This window comes from Typopeltis vanoorti, chromosome 12 (assembly GCF_054136105.1).
Source record: "Typopeltis vanoorti isolate ZY-2024b chromosome 12, IOZ_Tvanoo_1.0, whole genome shotgun sequence".
NCBI lineage: Eukaryota > Metazoa > Arthropoda > Arachnida > Uropygi > Thelyphonidae > Typopeltis > Typopeltis vanoorti.
In genome coordinates this window covers 44095436-44120512 of record NC_143560.1, presented here as the reverse complement: position 1 = coordinate 44120512, position 25077 = coordinate 44095436, and the positions used below count along the sequence as shown (strand labels likewise).

At 33.5% G+C, this 25077-nt stretch overlaps 1 protein-coding gene across 2 annotated transcripts in view; it reads right to left on the bottom strand.

Annotated features, from left to right (window-relative positions):
- The window catches only part of LOC150100741 (uncharacterized), a 207183-nt gene that overhangs the window by 171990 nt on the left and 10116 nt on the right, over positions 1–25077 (bottom strand). For both annotated transcript variants that reach the window (XM_090401717.1, XM_090401718.1), the window contains exons 3-5: positions 21170–21277; positions 17282–18275; positions 5449–5575 (exon numbers count right to left, since the gene is read on the bottom strand). In XM_090401717.1, the coding sequence (XP_090257843.1) occupies positions 5449–5575; positions 17282–18275; positions 21170–21277 (1229 nt within the window). The remainder of the gene's footprint in view (positions 1–5448; positions 5576–17281; positions 18276–21169; positions 21278–25077) is intronic.

The window sequence follows — 25077 nt, the reverse complement described above, 5'->3', positions numbered from 1 at the left end:
AGTTTGATATTTTAGTGTCTATGTCTTTTTCTCCTTCATATGATAAATCACATCCAAAGTATTTGAAAGTATTTACTTGTTCTAATATTTTATTATCTATCACTATTTTACTTCTTATTCAGTTTTCTTCTTTGAATGCCAGCATTTTTGTTTTTCTTTAGATATCGTCATATCATACTACTTTGAGATATCATTTAATGATCTTTGTAAATCATCTTCTGATGTAGCTAATACTATTTGATCATCTACAAATAGCTGTGTATCTATCTCCATTTTTGGGGTTATTTGTATACTTACTAAATGGGTTATACTGTTTCCAGATTGTTATAATTTTATTTATATATATATATATATATATATATATATATATATATATATATTGGAAAACAGAGGTGAGAAGGTACATCCTTGTCATACTCCTCTTGATATATCTTTCCATTCTGAGATGTGTTCTAATTTAAGTGCTATTTTATTTCCTATATGCGATGAGATGTGACAATTTAATTCCCGGAACGGCAGTGTAGTGTCACCCATGTGGTGATTTGGTTGGAGTCATGTGAGTAATCGTCTTTGTACATGTTTTAACTAATGCGTGCATAAACTTCAAGCCAATAGAGCCATTTGCTACTTGGCTATTGCAAAAACAGTAGAGATCTGCATGTAAACTTTGGCGTAAAAATGTGTGATCAAAATTTGGAGCAGCATGTTAACATCAAATTTTGTGTGAAAATCGGCAAAAACTGCTACTGAAATGTTGGAGCTGTTGAAAGTGGCATATGGTGTAGATGCGCAAAAAAAGTCAAGTGTCTTTGAGTGGCATAAGAAATTCAAAGATTATCGAGAAGGTGAACGACGACCCCAGAAGTGGGCAGCCAGAAACAAAAATGATGGACATAGATGTAAACAAAGTGCGAGATTTGGTAAGGTCTGAAAGACAATTAAGTGTGTGATTAATGGCTGATGAATTGCAAATGAATCGAGAAACAGTCAGGGTAATTTTAACTGAAGAATTGGGTATATGAAAGATTTCTGCGAAGTTTGTGCCTCAGATTTTGTCAAATGAACAGAAGCAATGCTGGCTTCAAGTTGTGACTGATCTTTCTGCAAATAAGCATATTTCCAAGGGTAATTACAGGTGACGAAACCTGGTGCTTCTAGTAAATTCCAAAACAAAATACCAGAGAATGCAGCGGAAAAACCCAGAGTTCGCCACATCTGAAAAAAGTATGCATGTCACGTTTGCAGTTCAAGACCATGCTGGTGTGTTTCTTTGATCACAAGGGGGCTAGTCCACTATGAATTCATTGAACAGGGACAAACGGTCAACCAACAATGCTATTTACAGGTGCTGAAAAGATTACAAGATTTTGTTCGGAGAAAAAGACCTGAATTGTGGCCTGCCAGGTGGATCAACCATCACAACAATGCACCAAGCCATAGTGCGCTCATCATGAAATGATTTCTGGCCAAAAAATCGATTACCGAATTATTTCTGGCTGTTAATATTCTAAACAATTTTTGCCTGCTAATTTTGTCTAAGCCTTTTTCATAAATCAATAAAGGCCATGTGTTTCTTTCTGAAATTCTCTTCTCTTTTCTATTAACAATTTTAGAGTAAAAATTGGATCTATGCAGGATCAGCCTTTTCGGAAACCATTTTGTTCTTCTAGTCATTTTGTTCTACAATACTATTTAGCTTCTCTTTTAATATTCCTGCATATATTTTATACCCTGTATTTAGCAGACTAATTCCTCTATAGTTATTGCAATTGTCATTATTTCTTTTTTTACAAATTGAGATAACCAGTGTTTTTTTCCAAGAGTTAGGAGTTTTTCCAGACATCCAAACTACATTAAAAAAATCTCAGACGTCTTTCATTAAATTTTTCACCTGCATTTTTGTATAGTTCAATATTTATATTGTCTTATCATCGTGCTTTCCTATTTTACAACTTCTTTGTTGTATTTTCAGTTCTAACATTGTGATATTTTCTATTAGGTCATTCTTTGTTTTATAAAATTTTTTTCATTGTTCTCATCTGTCCAGAGATTTTGGAAATAGGTCACCCATTTTTCTAAATGTATTGTTTGTATTTTTATCTTTTCTTTTATTTCTTTATTCATGTATTTTTTTTACTTTATAGGTTTTGGGTTGTGGCTTAAATATATCCTTTTCTAGTTCTGTTATGAAATTGTTCCATCTCGCTCTATGTTTTTTCCTTACTTCTCATTTTAGATTCTTCCCATAGATTTTCAAGTACACAAATATTACTGGAGAAAATGGTACCGGTTTCAAAACAACACATGATATGACTTAGCCAGGAAAATATGTGGCAAAGTTGTTTGCAAGGATAGAAAAATCATTGAAAAATTATTTGAAAAAAACTCAAGTATTTTTCAAGTAATTCTTTAGTTTTTTTCATTAATTAAATTTATCAATTCAGATTTGGCAGGCTGTGACCCATTCAATACCTCTGTCAAGTGATAATGGCACTTAACAGAGGTATTGAATGAGTCACAGCCTTTAATCTAATCATAAATCATCTTCAACTTAGAAAGACAGTTAACAGACTGAATTTTGGATCTAAGTATACTTATAATAAGCTTAAGGTCACTGCCATTAAAGTGTGATCGCCAAATGAAGATAGTATTAAAAGGTTTAGTAGAGTGTCATTAGATAATACCTATTAAATTTAAATGATTCATTGAAGTACTTTGTAATGATAATATTCACTGAAAATGGACAATTAACTAAAGATTTTCACTTTGTGAACAGCATTTTTTATTGCATTTCTCTTTATTCAAATGAAAAGAAACAAACAAAAAAATTAAAAAGTTCATCATGATCATCGTGTGTATCAAGGATTTAGGCCTAGCATGGCATGTTCCAGCCTTAGAAGTCATCATTGAATCGTTTAAGAGGACGTCCTGGTTTTCTTTTTCCTAATGGCTTGTACTTTAAGGCTTGTTTTGGTAACCTTTCTGTTTTCATTCTTTGAACATGTTCCATCCATTTATGTTTATATTTTTTAATTTTTTCTATTACTGGTTCTTGGTTTAATTCTTTCATGATTTCTTTGTTTCTTTTTTGATCAAATAGGGTATACTTTGCAGTTTTTCTCATAAACTTCATTTCTGCTGTTGTTAATCTTTGTTTGTCTTTTTGTTTTATTGTCCAGATTTCGCTTCCATACATTAAGACTGGTAGAGCTAATGTATTGTATACTTTTAGTCTGGTTTGTTTTTGAACTAGATTTGGTTTAAATATAGAGTTAATTACACCTGTTATTTTAAAATATTTTGCAATTTTTACATTTATATCTTTTTCATTTTCATGTGTGATCATACATCCTAGGTAATTAAATGAATTCACCTGTTCTAAGATCTTGTTATCTATTACTATTTTTGTTCTTGCTGGATCTTGTCCTTTAAAGGCCATAGTTTTTGTTTTTTCTGTTGATATTATCATACCATAATCTTTGGATATCTCATTTAGATCTTAAATAGCTTTAACCAAGGGGTCCGACATCCCTGTCGGACCCCTTGGTTTATCTCTCTCATATATGATAGCTCGTGATTTAATCTTATTTGTATTTGATTATTTTCATATATACTTGTGATAGCTTTCAAGGGGTCCGACATCCCTGTCGGACCCCTTGGTTTATCTCTCTCATATATGATAGCTCGTGATTTAATCTTATTTGTATTTGATTATTTTCATATATACTTGTGATAGCTTTTAGGATATTATTTGATATTTGTCTTTCTTTTAATATGTTAAATAATATGTTTCTTTTAACTTTGTCAAATGCTTTTTCAAAGTCAATAAATGCAATATGTGTTTCTAAATTGTATTCTCTTCTTTTCTCTATTATTAATTTTAGGCAAAAGGTCGGGTCTATACATGATCGTCCTTTTCTAAATCCATTCTGTACTTCTAAAATAAAGTTTTTGGAATATTTCATTAGTTTGCTATTTAAGATTCTGCTATATATTTTGTAACAGGAATTTAGGATACTATAGTTTTTAGGGTCATCTCTATTACCATTTTTAAAGATAGGAATCACAATTGCTTTTTTCCATTCTATTGGGGGAATACCAGTTGAATAAATTTTATTTTAAAATAATAAGAGTTTTTCTTTGAATCTTGTTCCTGCATATTTATATAGTTCTGAACCTAGTTTATCTTCTCCAGGTGATTTTCCATTTCTTGTTTCTTTCAGGCTGATTTCTAATTCTTCTTTAGTTATTTCCTTTTCATTTTTGTTAATTGTTTGCCAGTTGTCTTTTTTAAAATATTTCTCTGTCCACAATTCTGTGTAGTAATTTAGAAATTCTAATTTCAATTCAGTGTTTAATTTTATGTTTTCTTTGGTATCTACATTTAAGTGTTTCAAAATCTTATATACATTGGGTCTTGTTTTATATAAATCATGTCCTAAATTAGAAACAAATTTGTTCCATGATTCTCTCTGTCTTTTTCTGACTTGTCTTTTAGCTATGGCTCTTATTCTTTTATGTTCTATTTCATCTTCTAATCTTTTACTGCTTAACCATTTGTGATAGGTTTCTTTTTTTCTTTTTGATTATTTCTTTGGTTGTATCATCCCAGATCTTCAGTTTTTTTTCCTTTTATTGAATTTTTTGGTCTTTCCTAAGCTTTCATTTGCTGCTGCATTTAGTATCGTTTTTATATTAAGCCATTCTATTTCTATTTCTTCATTTTGTTTATTTTATCTAGATATTGGTTAATTCTTTGTTCATATAGCCATTGTACATTTGTGTCATTCAATAGTCTAGTTTTATAAAGAAATGTTTCAATTTTTCTTTCTGTTCTTGTTATTTGTAGCCATTTAGGTGGTAATCTTAATTTTATTTTAACAAGGAAGTGGTCACTGCTTATTTCATATCCTCTGTGAACTCTTACACCTAGTGAAAATTTTGATGTCTTTTCATTTAATATAAAGTAATCTAATATTGATTTCCATCCTCTTGCTTCCCAAGTATATTTATGTATATCTTTATGTTTATAGAAGGAATTCATTATTTTTAGGTTATAATAAACTACAAAGTCAATCAATTTTTTACCATTCCTGTTTAGAGTATGTTCTCCATGTATTCCTATATTATTATTAATTTTCGTGTTTCCAATTCTTGCATTTAAGTCTCCTGCTAAAATTACATAATCATTTTTATTTATTTTATTATGTGTTTTGTAGCTGATTATAAAAATCAATATTATCCTGTTCTCTTCCCTCTTCTGGGGCATATAAACCAATTATTGTTAAATACCCTCTATCTATTTTTATTCTAGCTTCTATTATTCTTTCATTCAATAATTTATAATATTTTAACTGTTTTGAAAGGGAGTTATGAATCCAAATCATGACTCCTGCAAATTAAAAAGTTGTGTCTTACAAAATAAAAACATTTGTGAATCATACTTACTTCTGAAGCAGAACATCTCTTGGAGGTTTTAAATTACCCAATAACACTGATGATTTCTTTCTTTTCTCCAAAAATTCTTGCAGAGTAAATTTTTGAGGTTTGTGATAAGGAAGACTAACTGGTGCTTCTGTAATAAATTAACAGCTCTTTTTAAAAAAAAATTCTGTTTATTAAAAAAATAAATAAAAAAATAGAAGACCAGCATGAATCTTTTTTATTAAGTTACTTAATATTTAATGATTATGTTAATAAACACATAGTGATTTTCAAATTTCCAAATAAAAGCCACATAGATATTCCCACTTGCCTGAATTGTCTAACAGCAATCAATCTTTAATAAATTTAGTTTAATCCTTTATCCAAGTGTGAGCAAACAAAGTTTGCGCCTGAAAGTATCTTCAGGACTGGGGTAAGGTGGTACAACAACAACGGGCAATCTCCTTGCAGATATGTGTTTTGCATTATGGGAGATACTGAGATAGGAGTGTTGTGAGCTTGCTCCACCTTTGCAACAAGTTGCCTGCTGTTGTACCACCTTACCCCAGTCCTGAAGATACTTTCAGGTGCAAACTTTGTTCACACTTGGATAAAGGATTAAACTAAATTTATTATAGTCTAACCAAGTGAAAAATAAAGTTTCTGCAATCAATCTTGCATACCAAAATATTTTATCACAAATATATTTAAAACAACCATAAAGAGAGAAGTCTATATATATTATTGCCCCCCTTTTTCTCCCCTGTTGTAGCTAAAGATAATCATTGCATCCATATTAGAATGATTTGCACTGTAGTGGACAAGCACATGCAAAAGACATTGCTCAACTAATGAATGCAATTGTGCTAAATGCTATCAACTTGATGTATGCAACATAGAGCTCAAAGATATCTCTACAATGGAGGAAGAAACACAGGTGTGTGAGGAGAAGGTACTAGAACTGTTTGCATAAACTGAATAAGAATTTAGCAATAGGAACTGCTGAGATATCAGCTTGGATTGTCTGTGAGTTAGTGAGAAACTAATCTGCAAACATCAATTAATGTTTCTCTTGTAATTGTGTGACAATTCTATCTGATTTCTTGCCATAACTGTTAAGTGTTATGGGTTTCAGAGCATAAACTTTGTCTCTGAGGTACTCCATAAGTAATAACTGAGTGGTTAGATCAGGTGAATATGCAGGATACTCAATACATAAATAATCTGATCCTTAGTCCAATCCATCCATTTGGAAAAGTTTCAAGATCACATCACAATAAATATCTGATCGACAACACTGATCCTTTGTCCAATCCATTCATTTGGAAAAGTTTCAAGATCACATCAAGATAAAAATGGGTAAGTGTCCCCATGATGTTGAAAATGAAAATCCTCCTCCTCCTCAAATAACTAAAGAATTTGTAGCACAACTGATCTCTGAAGCATGCTGAAGTGCACGGGACTGGTAATTGTTTGATCAAAAAATGGTCCAATCTCTTGGATAATAATACATACCACACTGTAAGACTCAGAAATTTTACATGCCTTTCCACAGCCAAAGTGTGGGTTCTTTGTGACCAGTACGTACAACCGTGACAGCCAACTGTACCATTCAACTTGAAAGTTACTTCATCACTCCAAATGATCTTACAGACAAACAGCGTATATTCTGTTAATGATGACAGAAACCACTCGCAAAACTCAACCCTATGATCAGGATCATCTTTGTTCAGGACATCCTCTAGGGATGTAGCTTTTGAATTTTGCATGCTTTAAAATGCAATGAACACTTGATTTCCCAATACCTGTTTCATGAGCAGCTTGTCACACAGATTTCCTTGGTGATCATAGGAATCACTGCAGCATATTGTGATTTCATTGCTTGTGTACATTTTGCACAGTACCATCAGTTTCAAATTTATTGCAGATGTGTTGGAGGTTCTGTTTGAAATTTGTTTCTCCACTGTCTCCACCACTGATTTATTTGTTTTCATTCCAGTACCACATCAGTACAAATCCCCTTCATTCAAACATAAGTGTCTGTCATCCATTTCTAAGGCCAATTTTCACCTGTAAAAGAAAAGACATTACAGAGCTGTGGGCTGATAGTGTGTATAAACGTATATTATTTTATTGGAACATGTGTGCATGCATGTCTCCCTCTCTCTCTCTCTCTCTCTTCAAATCTTCATAACCTACTCGAGGTGTTAAGGAATTCATTAATCTTAAATCTGATTATAACAGGATAAGACAGTTATAGCCTTATACCAAGCCTCTTATGTATTTTGAATGTGAACATGTTTACAGACTGATTTACTCTTTTTGGCATTTAGATAAACCAAAGCTGCTGGAAGAAAACACCCTGCCAACTCTGTCTAAGGCCTTGTCTGGCAATTAACTGTGATCTTACAACAAATGTGAAGGAAAACTTAAAGTCAACCAAGATAATGTGAACTCTAGTACACGGTGGCGAAAATTAGTACCATTCGAAACATTTAGTCAGAACATGACTTTGAAACAATATGAACATGGACTATGCTAGGTGTATAGCAAGCACATCAACAACATCATATGTTATTATTACGGGCAACTCCAGGGAGTCGACTGACTCATCGTAACATCATGTCAAGAACAACTATTCAACAATCACAGTCGTGGCATCCACCACAGACTCTGGCAGCTTATTCCACTCATTCATCACTCTCCAAGTAAAAAACCTAGCTCTAACATCCTTGCTAACCACATTCTTGCCCAGCTTCCATGTATGGCCCCTAGTCCTCCCACCAGTCCTATTCTCAAAAATATCTTCTGAATTAATCTTATAGAAACCCTTCAGTAATTTGAATGTCTCAATCATATCACCCCTTTTCTGCCTATCAACCAATTTCTGCAACCCACAAATCTTCAACCTGTTCTCATAAGGTTCATTTCACAGACCTGCTATCATCTTGATCATTCGTCTCTGGATCCTCTCCACCTCCTCCCCATCAAGAAGAAACCCTGGCACCCATATCTGGGAACAGTAGTCTAGATGGAGTCTTATCAAGGTTCGATATACATAGGAACAATAACTTGTTTGTCTCTGCTTGTTCAAGTATTTTTCAGCAACTAAGTGATTTCATGAGCTGATTTAGCCACTTTTGCAATGTGCCCCCTAAACTTCAACTCCCTATCCACCAACACTCCCAAATCCTGGCCTCATCAATCTCCTGGAGTACGGTTCCACCAATGTGATATACTGCTGCTAATCTTTTCACCCCAAAATGCATAACCTTACACTTTGGCACATTAAATTGACATCCATTTTCCTTAGCCCAGTCCTCCAAACTATACAAATCATCTTGCACAATTTTGACATCCTGTGCACTCACTATTGCTCTACCCAACTTTGCATCATCAGCAAACAAGTGAATACTTCCTCTCAGATCCTTTCCTATATCGTTAATGAACAAATTAAAAATTAGTGGTCCAAGAACAGAACCCTGCAACACACCACTAGTCACAGGCCATCTTTTGGACTCTACAATGCAGAAAATGCAATCCAAAATGATCAAAGATAAAGTCTCATTCACAAAAAGTACTGGATATCTTCATTTCTATTGGAAATTAAAATAAATCCATAATTAAATAATTATAAAAGGAATAAAATTACATGAAAAAATATGTTTACTAAAAGTTTTTGATCATCATTTCACACCTTCATGAAAACAACTCAAAAGATAAATATGAAAGTATAAAGTATCACTGCCTAATATCACACTGCCAATGTTAATTTTAAATTTGTTTCATTTTGTATGCTTCTCTTAGTGTTCTATCTTTTACATCAAAAAGTTTCAAAAGAAACTTTTTGATGTAAAAAAATTGTATTCCTGTGTTATAATTAGTCTGCCAGTTTTTAAGTTTATATATATATATATACTGCCACCTTTGTTAGTCTTTACTGTTTTTCTACTAGTTTGTATGTTTACACCTGAAGAAATTATGTAATTAGAATGAAACTTCATGCTGTTAATAAGTTACCACCTTATTCTGGTGTTCTGTCTTATAAACTCTTACACACAATATATATATATATATATATATATATATATAGTTAGGTTAGTTTATAATGATTTCTGATTTCATTGAGTGCAAAAGAAGTACTTTCCTTACTTTTTTCATTATAAACTAACCTAACCTGTTATAATTTCTATTGAGAATGAAAACCTATATATAAAACCTAAACATGTTTTTATTACATTTATCAGACTCCTCTAGGAATTATTCACTTTAACCGGTTAAAGTGATTAATTCTCGTAAATTATTCACTTTACCGGTAATTATTAATAATGACCGGATTTATTACTTTAACCGTAACATATATATTAAACACTGATGATGGTGGGCTACAGCTGTCATAATATTCCTATGATTATTGCCCATCTTAATTTTTCCTCTAGTAGTCAACTAAGATTTCTGAGCCTTTGCAGGTGCTTCCCAATATATTTTGAAGTGGCATGCTGTACTTTATAAGTGGTAATATTTACATAATCCATATCCCACTTTACCATCAAAATTTTCCTTAAATATGACTAATCAAAGCCAAAAACAGGGAAAACATTTCCCAGCATCTGTGTCTAAATGGTAACCTCAACAAACTTCATTATCATCTTGAGTCTACAAAAAAGAACACTTTTTCTAACTGAAATCCAACTACTAGCTTCCTCACCAAGCAATCACCTTGCCAGGCTACATCCTCTATTATTCTTTCTACCTTAAAGGAAAAATTTCTTTATGAGCAGCCTGATATTACCTGTCAGACTGACTACCGTGAAGTTCTCCTTTTTTTTTTTTTTTTCATTATCTTCTCTAACTTAAGATATCCTTACTTCAATTTGCAAAATTCACAAGCTAACTATCACTTCCTGAACTCAAACTTTTAGATGTTTTTTTTTCTTTCTTTCTTTCTTCCAGTCTAGATTTTCTGCAAAACCACTTCCTCTCACAAGTAAGGTGATTCTATTTGGACTTCACTGAAAACCAGTGAAGACTAACACTAACAAAAGCAGCTTAGAGAAATCTGCTTTCTCAGCACAATTTTACAAAAATGGTAAAAATATTGACCCCACAGTTCTGATCATTTGATCCACTCCACCAACATTCTTCACTTTTTTCTATGTAATAAGTCCTCCAACTAGACTGTTAATATCACCTCTCCAATGTATAATTCAGATTACAATTTGATATAGATCTCTTCCCTTAATGCACATCTCTCACCATCATTCTCAGCTTCATATCATATGGCACTGCAAAAATGTCAAATGGAATAATTTCTTTCTGCATTAGAAATCAAGGAACAGAAAGCTGTAATTCTACTGCATCCTAACATATATTCAGAATACATTACAGAAATTTTTCTTAATAGAATAAATACCTTCAACCCTCATCCATTATTCTAGTCCTGGTTTTTCTACAAAGCATGCCAAGCTAAATATGAAGTGAATTTTCTGACTATACTAGTCTGAAATACTTGCAGTCCAAAATAATCAGGCTTTAGAAATGCAAATGTGAAAACCTCCCTCTGCTTGAATGGTAGTCATTCTTTCTGGTATCTTCTACCCATCTTTGCTTCCTCTCCATATGTTCTTGTGCAATATTGCCAAAAGACAAAGATGAGCTTTGGCATCATGTCTCTCCTCACACTTTTAAAACCATGACAAAGGGGAGAATTTCTTCTTGCTATACCTAATTCATCACATCCAATTCCCCCCCCCCCCTTGTAGCCTTTTACCACCAAGTGATCAAGAAATTTTTAAACAATCTGGATAAAAAGAATCTTCTGATCCAGAGTCTACTCCAGTCTGATGTTGCCATTTTACAATTTTCTATTCTATAGTCATATATTAATAATAATAATAAAGCAGGTTAAAAGCCAGAGCAACGCAATGTGCAGTCAGAGAATAAACTCTGCTGCAGGGTGAACCTGATGGTAATACTTCAAAAGACTTCTTTATCAACTGGCAAATAATCATGCTGCTTACTTTGCAGGTTGTTCTTGGAGGGAGTCTCAGTAAGCAGCTTGGGGGGGGGGGGGGGGGACACTGTTTAAGATCATTGCTTAGCTCGAAGTCTGGTTACTGCCTGTGAGAGAAGTATAATCCCCAAGTCCTTCACTCCACTGTATGTCTCCTGCTCTTTAATTTTCCCATTCTGTTTTTACTCATCTCATGACCATGATCAACAATGCAAAAAATCTCAGTCGCTGCAGCTAAAAAAAAAAAAAATTTGTCCTCACAATAGCACACAAAAAATAAATAAAAATTACAGAACACATCAAAATCACTTTTAAAAATGCAAAAATAAATAAATAAATACACTCAAAAAACAAACCTAATCTCACACTTCTTCACAATAAAAGAAATTTTCCATATATTGATTTCACTAACGTCAGAGGTCTTAATGTCATTTCAATATCAATTATGTACACCACCACCTATACGGTCATCCAAACCCAATATACAATTTATCACTGAACCCACAATTGGCCACCTCCACAATTTGTCAACTCAACTTTCCTCATCACATCTACCATGATGATTTTCACAAGGGTGGAACCTGTGCTTCTATGAGGTTTGATATCCCATGCCAAAGGTTATTGGATGGAATGCTTAAGGGTCAAAGCTGTATAACTGAGAGGAGACCTCCATATAGCCTTTAAAGGAATGCAGAGAACCGACCAGGGCTTCTGACCAATCCTCACCTTCTCATGGTGCACCCTGTTAGGTATCTACCAGGATACTGAACGAACGAGGATGGGCTGGCAATTTGATTAGCCAACCAAATTGTATGCTTATTGGCTTAAACCACAATACAAAATGATGGTACATGACAGAACTGCATGCTGGCTGGGACATCGCCCAGTTAAACAAGCCCACATTGTTTTCACCAGGGGAACCAGCGAAAAGTGACCTACTGGAACAAATCTTAAAACACACCCCAACTCAATATCACCAGAGTTCAAGATCAGTACTATCAACATAAGAAGCCTAAATGGCAAAGAAATGGAGCTAGTTGAGAACTGGATAAGTACTAGATCGACATAATAGGGGTGACTGAAACAAAAAAGACAAAAACTGGTGAGATATTTCTGAGCAATAAATACAAAATGTTGTACTCAGGCAATGACAATCAAGGAAAAGGAATAGCCATAGTACTCAACACAAAATATGAGGTTAATCTTCTTAAAATGGCAGGCAATTTCAAGTAGTGATGTGGGCAAAAATCAGAATGGGGAACTGGACAATGAGACTTACCTGTGACTATGGTCCCACAGAAGGTTCTACTAAGGTAGAAGTGCAGGAATTTTTTTGAGGCTTTAGAGAAAGCAACTGACACAATGAAAAAGGAAAAGTTGGTCCTTGTTGGAGATCTAAATAGCAGAGTAGGAAATGATTGTCAGATATACAAAAATGTTGTGGGAAAATTTGGAGAAAAGAGCAAAGCTAATAATAATGGAAAATATCTGTTGGGTTTCTACTCAGGACATGAACTAGTTATTACTAACATAGTGTTCCAACATAAAAATGTGCACAAATTCACATGGAGAGATGAGGCAAGGAATAAGAAAAGTCTTATTGTTGATAGTGATGTTTTCTCACTTGTCCAGGACACTAGAGTGTACAGAAGATTTGAAATTGGAAGTGATCACCATTTAGTCTTGAGCACGACTAAAATTGAATTTCACATTGAAAAGAAGAACATGTAAGAAAATTTTAAAGCAAATAAAAGTTGAGCAGCTCTCAGATGTGAACTGCAGACTAAAATACACAAACATTATTCAAGAAAAAATGAAAGAGTTTGACAAAAAAAAGAAACAAACCATGGAGATTCAGTGGCAAGCACTGAAGAAAACATTGATTGATTCAGCCAGAGAGGCATGTGGTGAGGTTATCTGCAAGGACAGAAACTCAAAACTCCATGGTGGACATAGGAAGTTAAAGATTCAGTGAAGCAAAAGAAGAAAGCATACCAAAAGTTCATGGCAAATAAGTCAGCTTGTGCTCTTAGACAATACAGAGACAAGTGTAAGAAAGCTAAACACTGTATAAAACTAGCTAAACAAAAGTCATGGGAAGACTTTGGTAAGAACATAAAAAATAAATATCAAGAAGGTAGCAAATTATTCTGGACGTTGTTGAAGAAGCTCAGAAATGGAGGAAAGAGTGCTGTAAAAGGAATTGAGATGATAAAAGTGACATGAAAATAGGAGAAAAAGACATCCTTGAAGTATAGAGTAATTATTTCAAATAATTGCTACATGAATCAAGAGGACAGTACAGTGGATAAAAAACACTCAACAGGCATGCAATCAGGAATACATATCCATACTTGAAGTAGAAAAAGCCATCAAAAGCCTGAAATGTGGCAATTCAACTTGAGTAAATGATATTCGAACAGAAATGCTCAAGTATGGAGGTATAAAAGTCTTACAGTGGTTGTACTGCATAGTTCAGAAGGCCTGGACAGAGGTATTTCCCTACTGAGTATTCCTGGTAATCCTTCTCAACCATTTCTCAAGTATATGCAAGTATACTTGAGAAATGGTTGAGAAGGTTTGTGGAAGAAAAGCTTCGTGAAGAACAAGCTGAATTCAGGCAAAATAGAGGCTGTCAGGATCAGATTTTCACTTTACAACAAATAGTTGAGAAATCATGGGAATATAACAAAGATCTGTATTTAAGTTTTGTAGATCTGGAAAAGGCATATGAAAAGGTGCCAAGCCATTCAAAATGTTACAGCTGTATGGTGTCAGTGGGGGCATTATATAAAGCAATACTTAGTCTTTATTTGGGTTGTAAGTCAGCAGTTAGAATTGAAGGAAATACAGGAAGATGGTTTAGTGTTAAATCTGGCGTCAGACAAGGATGTATATTATCCCCTATGTTATTCATTATCTATATGGATCACATTATGAAGGAAAGTGGTATTAAATCTGATATCAAAATTGGAGATGTTAATGTCGGCTTTTTGCTTTATGCGGATGTTATGCTTCTGAATAAGTCCACTACAAGTCTACAAGATTCTCTGACTAAATTGAATAACTGTTGTAATAGAAATGGTATTAAGGTCAGCAATAACAAGACAAGGACAATGAAAATAGGCAGAGGCATTGAAAATATCAACTGCATTGTGAATGGAGAACACCTATTGAACAAGTAAAACATTTCAACTACTTAGGCACGATTTTTAGTGAAGATGATAAATTAAATATGGAAATAGACAACAGAATCAACAAAGCTGGTATGGTAGGAAGTCAATTGAATAATAAATTTATATGGAATAAGAGAGAATTAGTCAAAACACTAAATTAGTTGTATACAAGACAGTTCAAATGAATTTTAACTTATGGATCTGAGAGCTGGGTTAGAAGTAAAACACATGACCAAAGACTAGAGACCAAAGATATGAGAGTCCTGAGAAAGATTAGGGATATGAACAGATGGCATCAATGGCATTATCATATTAAAACCAAGGATATTAGGAAATAACTTGTCATTGTTAGCATCCAGGAATGTGTTGGCAAAGTAAATCTCAGTGGTATGGTCACTTAAACAGAATGGGAGAGGAAAGATTAGCAAAAGAAGTGTTCTCTGCCAACCTGGCAGAGAACACTTGTTGTGGCAGGAAAAAGACCTAGAGGAAGACCAAGAGATATGTAGATCGATGCGGTAAAAGAAGTGCCTTAGAAGATAGAAATATAAGATTTGATAATGTTGGAGTCTTGAGATTGATTTGGAGGAAAATTGTAGATAGGAAATTAGTAATGATGTAAATTTTTCATGTAGTACTATCATATCCTGTACACCCCCTTGAGAGTACTTGTCAGGAATTTGATAATGATGAAGGTTAGTGGACCTAGAATCCTCTTTATATGATCAAGATCTTCCTACCTTATTGATCATATACAATCTAATTATCCCTAACAATGAGAAAATCTTCCTCAACAATTTGAACATTCAGAGCTCTGACTGGCTTCCCTTCTCCAACTTTACAGATAAAGTTCTAAAGAAGCCAAATTGTGTAATATCAGCAATGATTTAACACAAATTATCCATGAACATACATGGACAAGATTATGGTCAGACTTGCCAAGTGGAAATCTAATATCAACGGTGTATTTTATGGGGGACCTACTTAAGAAAAGGTCCAAAGTGTTGTTAGAATGAAGAGGATCCCCTTAAAATACACCGTTGATATTAGATTTCCACTTGGGAAGTCTGACCATAATCTTGTCCATGTCTCCTTTGTTGCAGATCAGCCTTTTCTCAGTTATTAATTGCCTCTTATCCTGTGGCAATACAACAGCGCCAAATGGGATGACCTTTGGGACTTTTATGCATCGTTTCCATGTCTGGTTACTGCTGATCCTGGCTTCTGCTCCAATCTAATAACAGAAATTATTCGCACTTGTATGAGTGCTTTTATTCCTCACTTCATTCAAAATCCTTGACCTTTATCCAAGCCCTGGTTCTGCAACAATTGTGACAAAGCAGTTCAAACTAAAACTTCAACATATCCCCCAATGGCTCCAATCAAAAACTCCAGCCTCTCACTCAGCTTACATTACAGCTTGTAACAACTGCAAAAAATATCAAAAAGTAGAACACTGCAATCATGAAGGCCATCAGACTTAAGTCAGATAACACAAGGATGAAAGTGGTCATGCAATGCAGCTCCATAGGAGTAAAAATCAAGTATCTTCAGACCCCAATGTCACAGTACACAAGCACTAATTATCAGTTTTAATTAAGAACAAATTAATCAATTATCAGTAGGAACAATTTATTATCAGATCCTATTTTGAATGTCCTCCAATGTTGGATGAAAAAGATAATTCCAACCTAACCATCTGTAAACTTCTTGTTTATTCAATATTAGAAGTCACCAAAATAGAAGGAAATGAAGGAAAGTACACTGGGGCTTTGTTCTGAAAAGCCCCGGTGTACTTTCCTAGTAACACTACCACTAGTAACTGTTACTTGCCTAGTAACACTACCACTTATTGGTCACTTCATGTGTCCAATAAGTGGCAGTGTTACTAGGCAAGATATAATACCAGTCAGTAAAATTTAGTTATCACCTAGTGGTGTCTAGTGCCACAGAGGCTTAGCCTTTTTTGGTATTAATTTCTGCCTGCCTTGGTTCACACTGTGAATAGCTGGCCTATATAATGCAGGCAGCTGATTTTGTTGCAGCAGACCTAACAAACTTCAGTGAAGTTCAGCATTCACCCAGATTGTAGTGAATGAGGATCAGTTAAATCATTTCATCGAGATCTACAGAATATCTTGTAGTTCCTTTCTCACATCCAGTATTTAAATTACAAGAAGATAAGCTAAACATACATATACACCTTATTATTTTTATAACAAAATTATATGAAATGGCATTTCCATTAATATTCAGTTTTATATATTTGATATTACAGTCAACTCTCACTACAGCAAACAATGTTACAACAGGCACTCATTACAACAAATTACTGAAACAGTTAACTGATTCCCCATAAACAAATGCTGTGCTAATGAAAATTCACTTTAACAAACTGTTCTTGTGGCCCTAAGTTCTCTATAATGAGAGTTGACTATATAGATGCAAGACCAAATTGTATACCTTAATGAACAATACTAGATGGATAAAACAAACATTCATATGTTTGAAGATCTTTGTTGGAATTTATTTGAATATATCCCAAACCATGGCACTTAGTACTGCTGCTAAAAATATCTGCAATTTTTCAAACACATATTTTCAACTACTTTTAAGAATCAACTGAAAGTATGCAACTATGATTAGTGAGATAAATAAAGCATATTACCCCTCATTCTTTTCTGACGCTCGCTGCGTATCTGCATCATTTCTTCTTTCTTTTCATTCTGGAACTTCAGGGTTTGTTCACTGTGCAAAGATTTTTTTTTCCTTTTAAGTGGTTCATTAATTTGTAGTTTATCATTCTCATTATTTACTTTATCAAAACAATTCTCCTCTATTTTGCTTTCTTCTGAAGAGTCAGCTGATGTTTTAGAATCAATAAACCCAGTGGAGGGCTTTTCGGTGATTTGACTTTTACATAATTTAAGTTTATCAACTTCCTCTATGTGAGAATCATTTATTACTGCTTTATTTTCATTACTTTTCAATTTGCTTAGTGGCAACTCTTCATCAGATCCTTCAGAATCAAAAAGATCACTGGGATATACATATGTAGTATTATTTTCTATTTCTCTGAAATTTTTTTTATCTCTGGTTTCTTTTATCTGTACTTCATTTCTGTTACTCCATATGGCATTTTTGTCTTCACCATGTTTTTCTAAATCAGCAGTATCTTCAATTTGATTCTCATTTTTCATGGGATCTAAATATTCTGCATCTTTTACATTTTCAGATTTATTACTCACTTTTAATAGTGACTTTTCTATGTTAGATTCTTCAATATCATCAGGAGAAACAGCAATTTTCAAGGACTCCAAACTGTCAACTTTTGTTTCCATAGAGGGATTTATGTTCATTCCCATCGGTGATAATTCATCATTAGAGTGATCTGATTCCGATGAATCAAAGAGATCTCTTGAAATTGTCCTTCTTACCATTAATTCTGAACATTTCTTATCTTTATTCTCTTTCTGATGGCGAATATTCCAGCTAATTTCCGAATCAAGCAAACCATTTGGGCACTTCCTTGTAATTTTATCACCTTCAAAGTTTCTAAAACCTTCACTCTGCACTTTGTTTGTGAATTTTTGCTCCTGATTTAACAATAGACTTTTGTAATCAGATACATCAATATCTGATATAACATTGGAAAGTAAAACCTGAAAAAAAAAAAAAACAAATTCGCACACTGAGTATATTTTCTGAAAATGCAAATATGTTTCAATGAACATTAAAAAATAAATAAATATACAAATAATCATTTGAAATCAATTTGTTAATTTGAATTACCATATATGATTTTGAAAAAAAATCAGTGAGTTCTTTGATCTATAGAGAAAATAAATTCATCCAAAATGTAGGCTCTTTACTTTTAACAGATTCTGAGAAAGAAGTTCAAAATTTAAATTAAAACTTTGTTTTAATATCATATTTTATCATTATTATTAAACATTATATGACACCTCCATGGAGTCCAAGAATTCATCACAGGTATATTCATCATATACCCCTCAGCCTACCATCTACACTACTTAATCCACCATCTGTATGATACCATTTAATGCCAACTAATAGTATATGTCTGTTAACTGTATGGGCACATTTGTGTGTATGTGTGTGTGTATGGGGGGGTTCCCTAACCAAGTATATAAAAAATAAATAAATATAAAAATAAAAGCTTTTATGATACAAGATTATTAGAACCCAATCATAGGTTTATAACATTGCTATGATTGGATTCTACCTGACTGGGTTCTACCAAGAAGTCAAAATTTTCTTCATGATGTAGTAAGGCAGATCCCCCCCCTCAAGCAGAGAGAATAAAAACAAAAGAGGAATAGATGATTCAGGGAAGCAGTAAGAAAACTGTATAATGAGATAGTAAAGAACAGTATGGAGCACTATGCAACAGAAGAAGAAGGTGGAAGATGTCAGAATAGAAGAAAAGACCAGGAGAGAAGTAGACATACAAGAATAAAAATAATTATCCCTGCATAGATAAGAAGTCGGCACAGGAAGTAGCAATGTGTACCACAGACTGAGGAAATACACGTAGACTGCAGCAAGAGATGAAGAAAAATGGAGAAAGAACTATTCAGCAACCATTTCTTTTTTTTTTGAAGTTGTACTCACATGAAGAGAACTTATTCCTTCACTGCTCCCCAATGTTTCTTTATCATGTGTTATGTACGTGCAGCTGTGTATAAGTAACTTTGTGTAAACAGAACTTTGCCTGTACTAACAAATTATATTAGAGGTAAGCTAAATAAGGTAAATTATTGTAGATTAAGTCTAAAAGAAGCATTGTTAAAAAGGAATGTGTGAAACACGAAGTCTGATTACAGCAAAATTGTAAATATTATATATATATATATATATATAAAAGTTAACCAAGTCATTTGTGTGTGTGCATGTGCATATATATGCATAGTTGTTAATTAAACTGTTGAATGATGATGGCTATATCTTTGCTGAATCTAAACTCACACCTCAATGCCAATCTTCAGAGCAAAAGGAGTAAACCTCCTTTAATATAAAGCAGGATGTGAACTTTGTGTTCCTACACTTCTACCACTACTATGGGGATGTGTATTCCCTATAATGGTTGCAACATTACATACATGATAAGGTGTACTGTCCCATCATTCTTCCAAATGGTGAACAGAGATGTGAACTTCCCAAGACTGTCCTGACTGATGCCAGGGAAGCATTTGAAAGTTGAAAGTAACAATGACTGAACAACCTGGTAGATCTGTAAATTATGTGTTTGAAGGCTCAGCTTTTCTTTTTCATGTTTGTTTTATGCAAGTTCCACTCAGCAAAGGTGGATTACATAAATTAGAACCCTTGCTCTAGGGGTCAAACAAGTAGACTTTTCAAATCTATTTCACTCTGAAATTAAATATTTGAATTAGGGATTAATTCTGAATATTATCATACTGAAAGATATTTTAGTAAACTTATCAGGCAAAAGTTTCATTACACACAAAAAATCAAAACTATGTATCTGTGTGGTAAATACACCATCTACAAATGTTACTGTGTGTATGTGTGTGTGTGTGTGTGTGTGTGTGTGTGTTTGTTGTGTGCACGTGAGCAGAAGTTGATGTGTTTAATTTAGTAAAATGCCAGCAAGACTTTCCCCCTGCTTCATGTGACACATGCAAGTCTATAGCATAGTGATACCTTTTGATGAAATAAATAATACTTAAAATAATTTAGCAATACATTTACTTCCTTTAAATTTTTATTACTGTGTAAGTATTCTTGTTGTCAGTCCAGTGTTTCAATAACAATTCTAAAAAAATTCTTTAAAAAAAAACTAACATCTTTATTTAAAAAACCTTTCTAGGAATAAGTTAAATGTGTGTATTGTCAAAACAGTGAATATGATTACTACAAAATTGTTATTAAAATATCATGAAGCCCATTCCAATAATAATATGTATCTATCAAATAATTCTCCCATATGTATCCATTGCTTTGTAAATTAATTGTTAAGGAATATATAAATTGATTCATATATATTACTATTATTATCATTGCATAATATAAAGTTTATAAAGTTCAAACTTTAACTGATAGAGATTCTTAGATTGATACTTTTTTTTAAAAAATCATTTAGTAATAAAAACAAAAAATTAAATAAAAAACTTTTTTTTTAAATTATTTTTCTAGCAATATAAGATGAAACTTACTGGATAAACAAATATTGAGTAAAATAATTTATAAATGAATTACAGTAATTTTAAATACAGCTTCCTCTGCTACAAAAGTTAAGTGTCATCAATGCAATAAGTCATAAAAATTAATACTATGACTAAATATCATAAGCAGCACTTTTTTGTATTAGTAAAAATTATTTCAAATGGCTTATATATGCATCTTTTTTATGTGAACCCCCCCAATCTCAGAATGGCTGTGACCTACTACATTTGATACTCTGGGTATTAAATACTGCATAAAATAAAAACTGCAAAATTTTTTGCAAAAAGATTTTCCTTTGAAAATCAAAATCTTTTCAACAGATAAAAAGATATTTCTTCTTTATTACCTCTGAACTGCCTCTTTCTTGTAAATGATCTGTGGTTACTCCATTTTTGTTATTCTCATTAACAAAATCATCATCATCATCATCTTCATCCAATACGCGGGCATGATGCTGGATAACATAATCAAACTTAATTAATAAATGTATAAATTATATATGAATGAAATACTTATCAAGTATGATATAAATAAATGCAAAACAAACCACAGTGAGTGTGGACAGTCTGTGGCTCTCTTTATGTTAAAGAACACATAAATAGAGTATATGTAGAACTATAATGCAGGTGATTATCATACACTGAGCATGCAGCTTGTCGAAGGTATATAAGGAGAAATGTGACCAGCTGACTCATTAACAGTACAAGGATCAGGCAAGAAAGATGACCAGCATGGTAAGGAAGGCAAAATCAGATTACGAGAAGAAATTAGATGAACAGGTGAAAGGATATCCCCGAGTCTTTTCATTATGTGGCAAATAGGAGGAAGAAGGATAACTATGGAAAAGATAACTTTAATAAGTGCAGATGGCAGAGAGGCAACAGAGGCAGACGAAATTGTTGTGCTACTCAGTGATAATTTTGCAAGTATATCATCCAAGTGAAGATATTGCTATGACAAGGTGACAGGGAATGATGTTACAACAGAGGTTGATGAATTGGAGGTACTTAGGATATTGCAGAATCCAAATGCAAATACAGCTGTGGGACTGGATGGGATATCAGCTTTCATTTTAAAAGAAATGTGCAGTCGAACTGGCAATGCCTTTAACTAGGCTGTTTAATTTAAGTTTTACTGGCAAAGTCGAAAGAGAGCGGAAGGAGAGCAAAATAATTCCTTTGCATAAAGGAGGATCTAAGTCTGTGGTAGCAAATTATAGACCAATCAGTATTTCATGAGTGGGGTAAAAGTACTAGAAAAGGTTAGTCAAAAAGAGAATGAGTGGATAAGAATATGATACTCTATGAGGAGAAGCATGGCTTGTGAAGGGTTGGTCATGCCTTAGTAATCTACTAACTTTTTATAATAGAGTGACAGCTAAGTTGGATAAAGGCAATGGTTACACGAGGATATTGCTGGATTTCGCAAAGGTGTTTGACAGAGTACCATATTGAATTCTATTACGCAAACTGTAACAAACAGGAATGGATATGAAATTAGTGATATAAAGTGATATAAAGGGTGGTTGATGGACAGATACCAAAAACAGTAGTATATGGAGGAGCAGAATCCAGGAGAAAATAGGTGACTAGTGGTGTGCTGCAGGGTTCTGAGCTTGGACCACTGCTAAAATTTGTATGTAAATGATATGGTAAATAATTTAAAGGGAGATGTTCAGTTGTTTGTTGATGATGCAAAGTTGGGGTAGAATAATAGTTAATGAAGGTTATGTAGAGAACTTGAATGATGATTTAAATAGGCTGAGTATGGGCAAAACATAATAGATGTCAATTTAATGTGGAAAAGTGTCAAGTTATACATTTTGGGATACAAAGAATACAAGCTATGTACCACATTGATGGAATTGCTCCAGGAAACTGATGAAGCCAGGGATTTGGAGATAGTAGTAGATAGAGTTGAAGTTTAGAGGACATATTGCTGAAGTGGACAGGGTAGCTCACAGTATTACTTGGTTATTGAAAACACTAACAAGCAGAGATATGGGAGTTATCATTCCTCTTAATAAAGAATTAATACGATCATATCTGAATAACTGTACTTATATCTGGTCATCTCAATCTATGAAGACAGACTGAGGGTTTGTGGATTACAAAAGTTGGTTGATAGGGGAAAAAAAAGGGGGAGGATTATCATAGAAACATTTAAGTTACTTAAAGGATTTTATAGGATTCATGTAGGGGAAACGTTTCAGCACTATAGGGAGCAGAACAAGAGATAATCCCTGAAAGTTGGGTAAGAGTGTGGTGAGCAAGGACTAGATTTTTTGCATGGAGAATGGTGAATAAATGGAATGACTGCCTGAGTCAGTTGTAAGTGCTTTGTGCCTTGAAACCATTAATACAAGGTATTAATGGTTCCAAAGAGAGGTACAATAAATTTTGTATTGATAGTTTGGGTCTCCAATGATGTGTCTTATGATTTCATGTAGGTGCCAATGCAATAATAACTTTCCGATCAGATTAGATTGATGAAAGGATAAAATGCCTTGTGTTGATTTAAAAAAGCATAAAATGTTCCATGAGGTATAAAGATCTACAAAAGCCATAAGTATTTTTATTTTAAATGCCAAGATGCCACCAACTCTGCAGCCTTGTGATTAGGTGCATGCGTAATTCTAGAAATGCAAACTCAAACTGAACCAATTATAGTCATGAGCTCCTAAGAACTCATACAGTTATTTTTTATTAGTTCATTTTTAAGTGAATAAATGTTATTTATTTTACAGTTATTTTTATTAGTTCATTTCTACATGATAGTGGTAGTTCTTTGATCTACTGGTTCCTTTCAGGGGTAGAAAGGCACCTGTTTGTTGATAGAAGTAATAAAAGTTGACAGAAAATGTAGATCATCACACAAAAATTCCTGTTTACCACAGGAGAATCGAAAGCTTAAAACAGTGCTGTCTGGCAAAACCTCATAAATGACCGATAGATGGACTTGGATTTTCAGAGACTATGCCTATCTGGTTAGGTCTATTATTAGTTTAGAATTACAATTATGCATTTCTTAAAATACGCATGCATCTGATCTGACCTGATTGTGAGGTTGAAGAGTAATATGTTTTTTTTTTTGTTGTTTTTTTTTCACTTTATACTTTACATTATAAAAAAATAACAAAAGCAACCTGTTTTCATAAAAGATTGTTGAATATACTGGAATAGTTTATGCTTTTTATTCCAGCATGGGGCTTTCCCCCTAACAGGAATGCAATGCATTTTTTGAAAGCCAAAAATGACTAATAAAAGATGATTGCATAAACTTCCTAGAGCATTTCTTTTATTGATTCCATATTGTGAATTTCTTACAACTACTCAAATTCCCAATTGCAAGGGTGTAGGGATAATTGCATCTTATTTACGTCATACTTTCCATTCAGAGTAAAAAAAAAAAAAAAGCTAGATTTTTTTGCATAGATGTATGGAAAATTCTACAATAGATTACACAAATATTTTGAATTATATTTTCAGATGGTAATATCACACTACTGGTATATACAAAAGTAAATTTTATACATATCAAATAGAGGCATTGGCAAAATTATAATATAATTATAGTGGAAACTACTATGCATCAGAGTGGATAAATACTGTTACAACTTGAACAGTGCAAAAACCTTTATATTATCAGTAAATTGCTTACAGCTTTCAGCACATACAAAGAACATGTATAACATGCATATAGCAGCACTCTATGTTTGAAATGTCTCCTTTTGCCTTCATGCATGCCCAAAGTCTGTTAAGCCACATATCAATGTTAGCATACACAACATCCAATGGAAATGGTGCCACTCCTTACTACAAATCCACCCTCAGGATGGTGATGCTGGGGTGCCATTTCTTGAAGGCTACTCTCTCACGCTCCGACCACAATTTGAAGTCAAACGGATTCAGATTGAGACTTCCAGATGGATCAGATGGTGATATGCATTTCCTCCAACCACTGTTGTGTGGTCCTCACCTTGTGTGCAGGAGTTGAGTCCTGTTGGAAGGTCTACTGCTTACCGTAAGACAAGGTGTTGTTCAGTGGCTGTACCACAGGTTCCAGCACAGTGTCTTAATACACTTTAACCCCTTTCTTGTAGAAATACAACTTGAATACCCCCCCCTATACACACACACACCAAACCATCATTGATGTGGGGTGATGTCCTGTCTGAATCCTTAGTGTTATGGCACGTGTGGTGCACACATCCAGGGCATATACTAATCATTTTGATGGTTAAACAACTCTTCA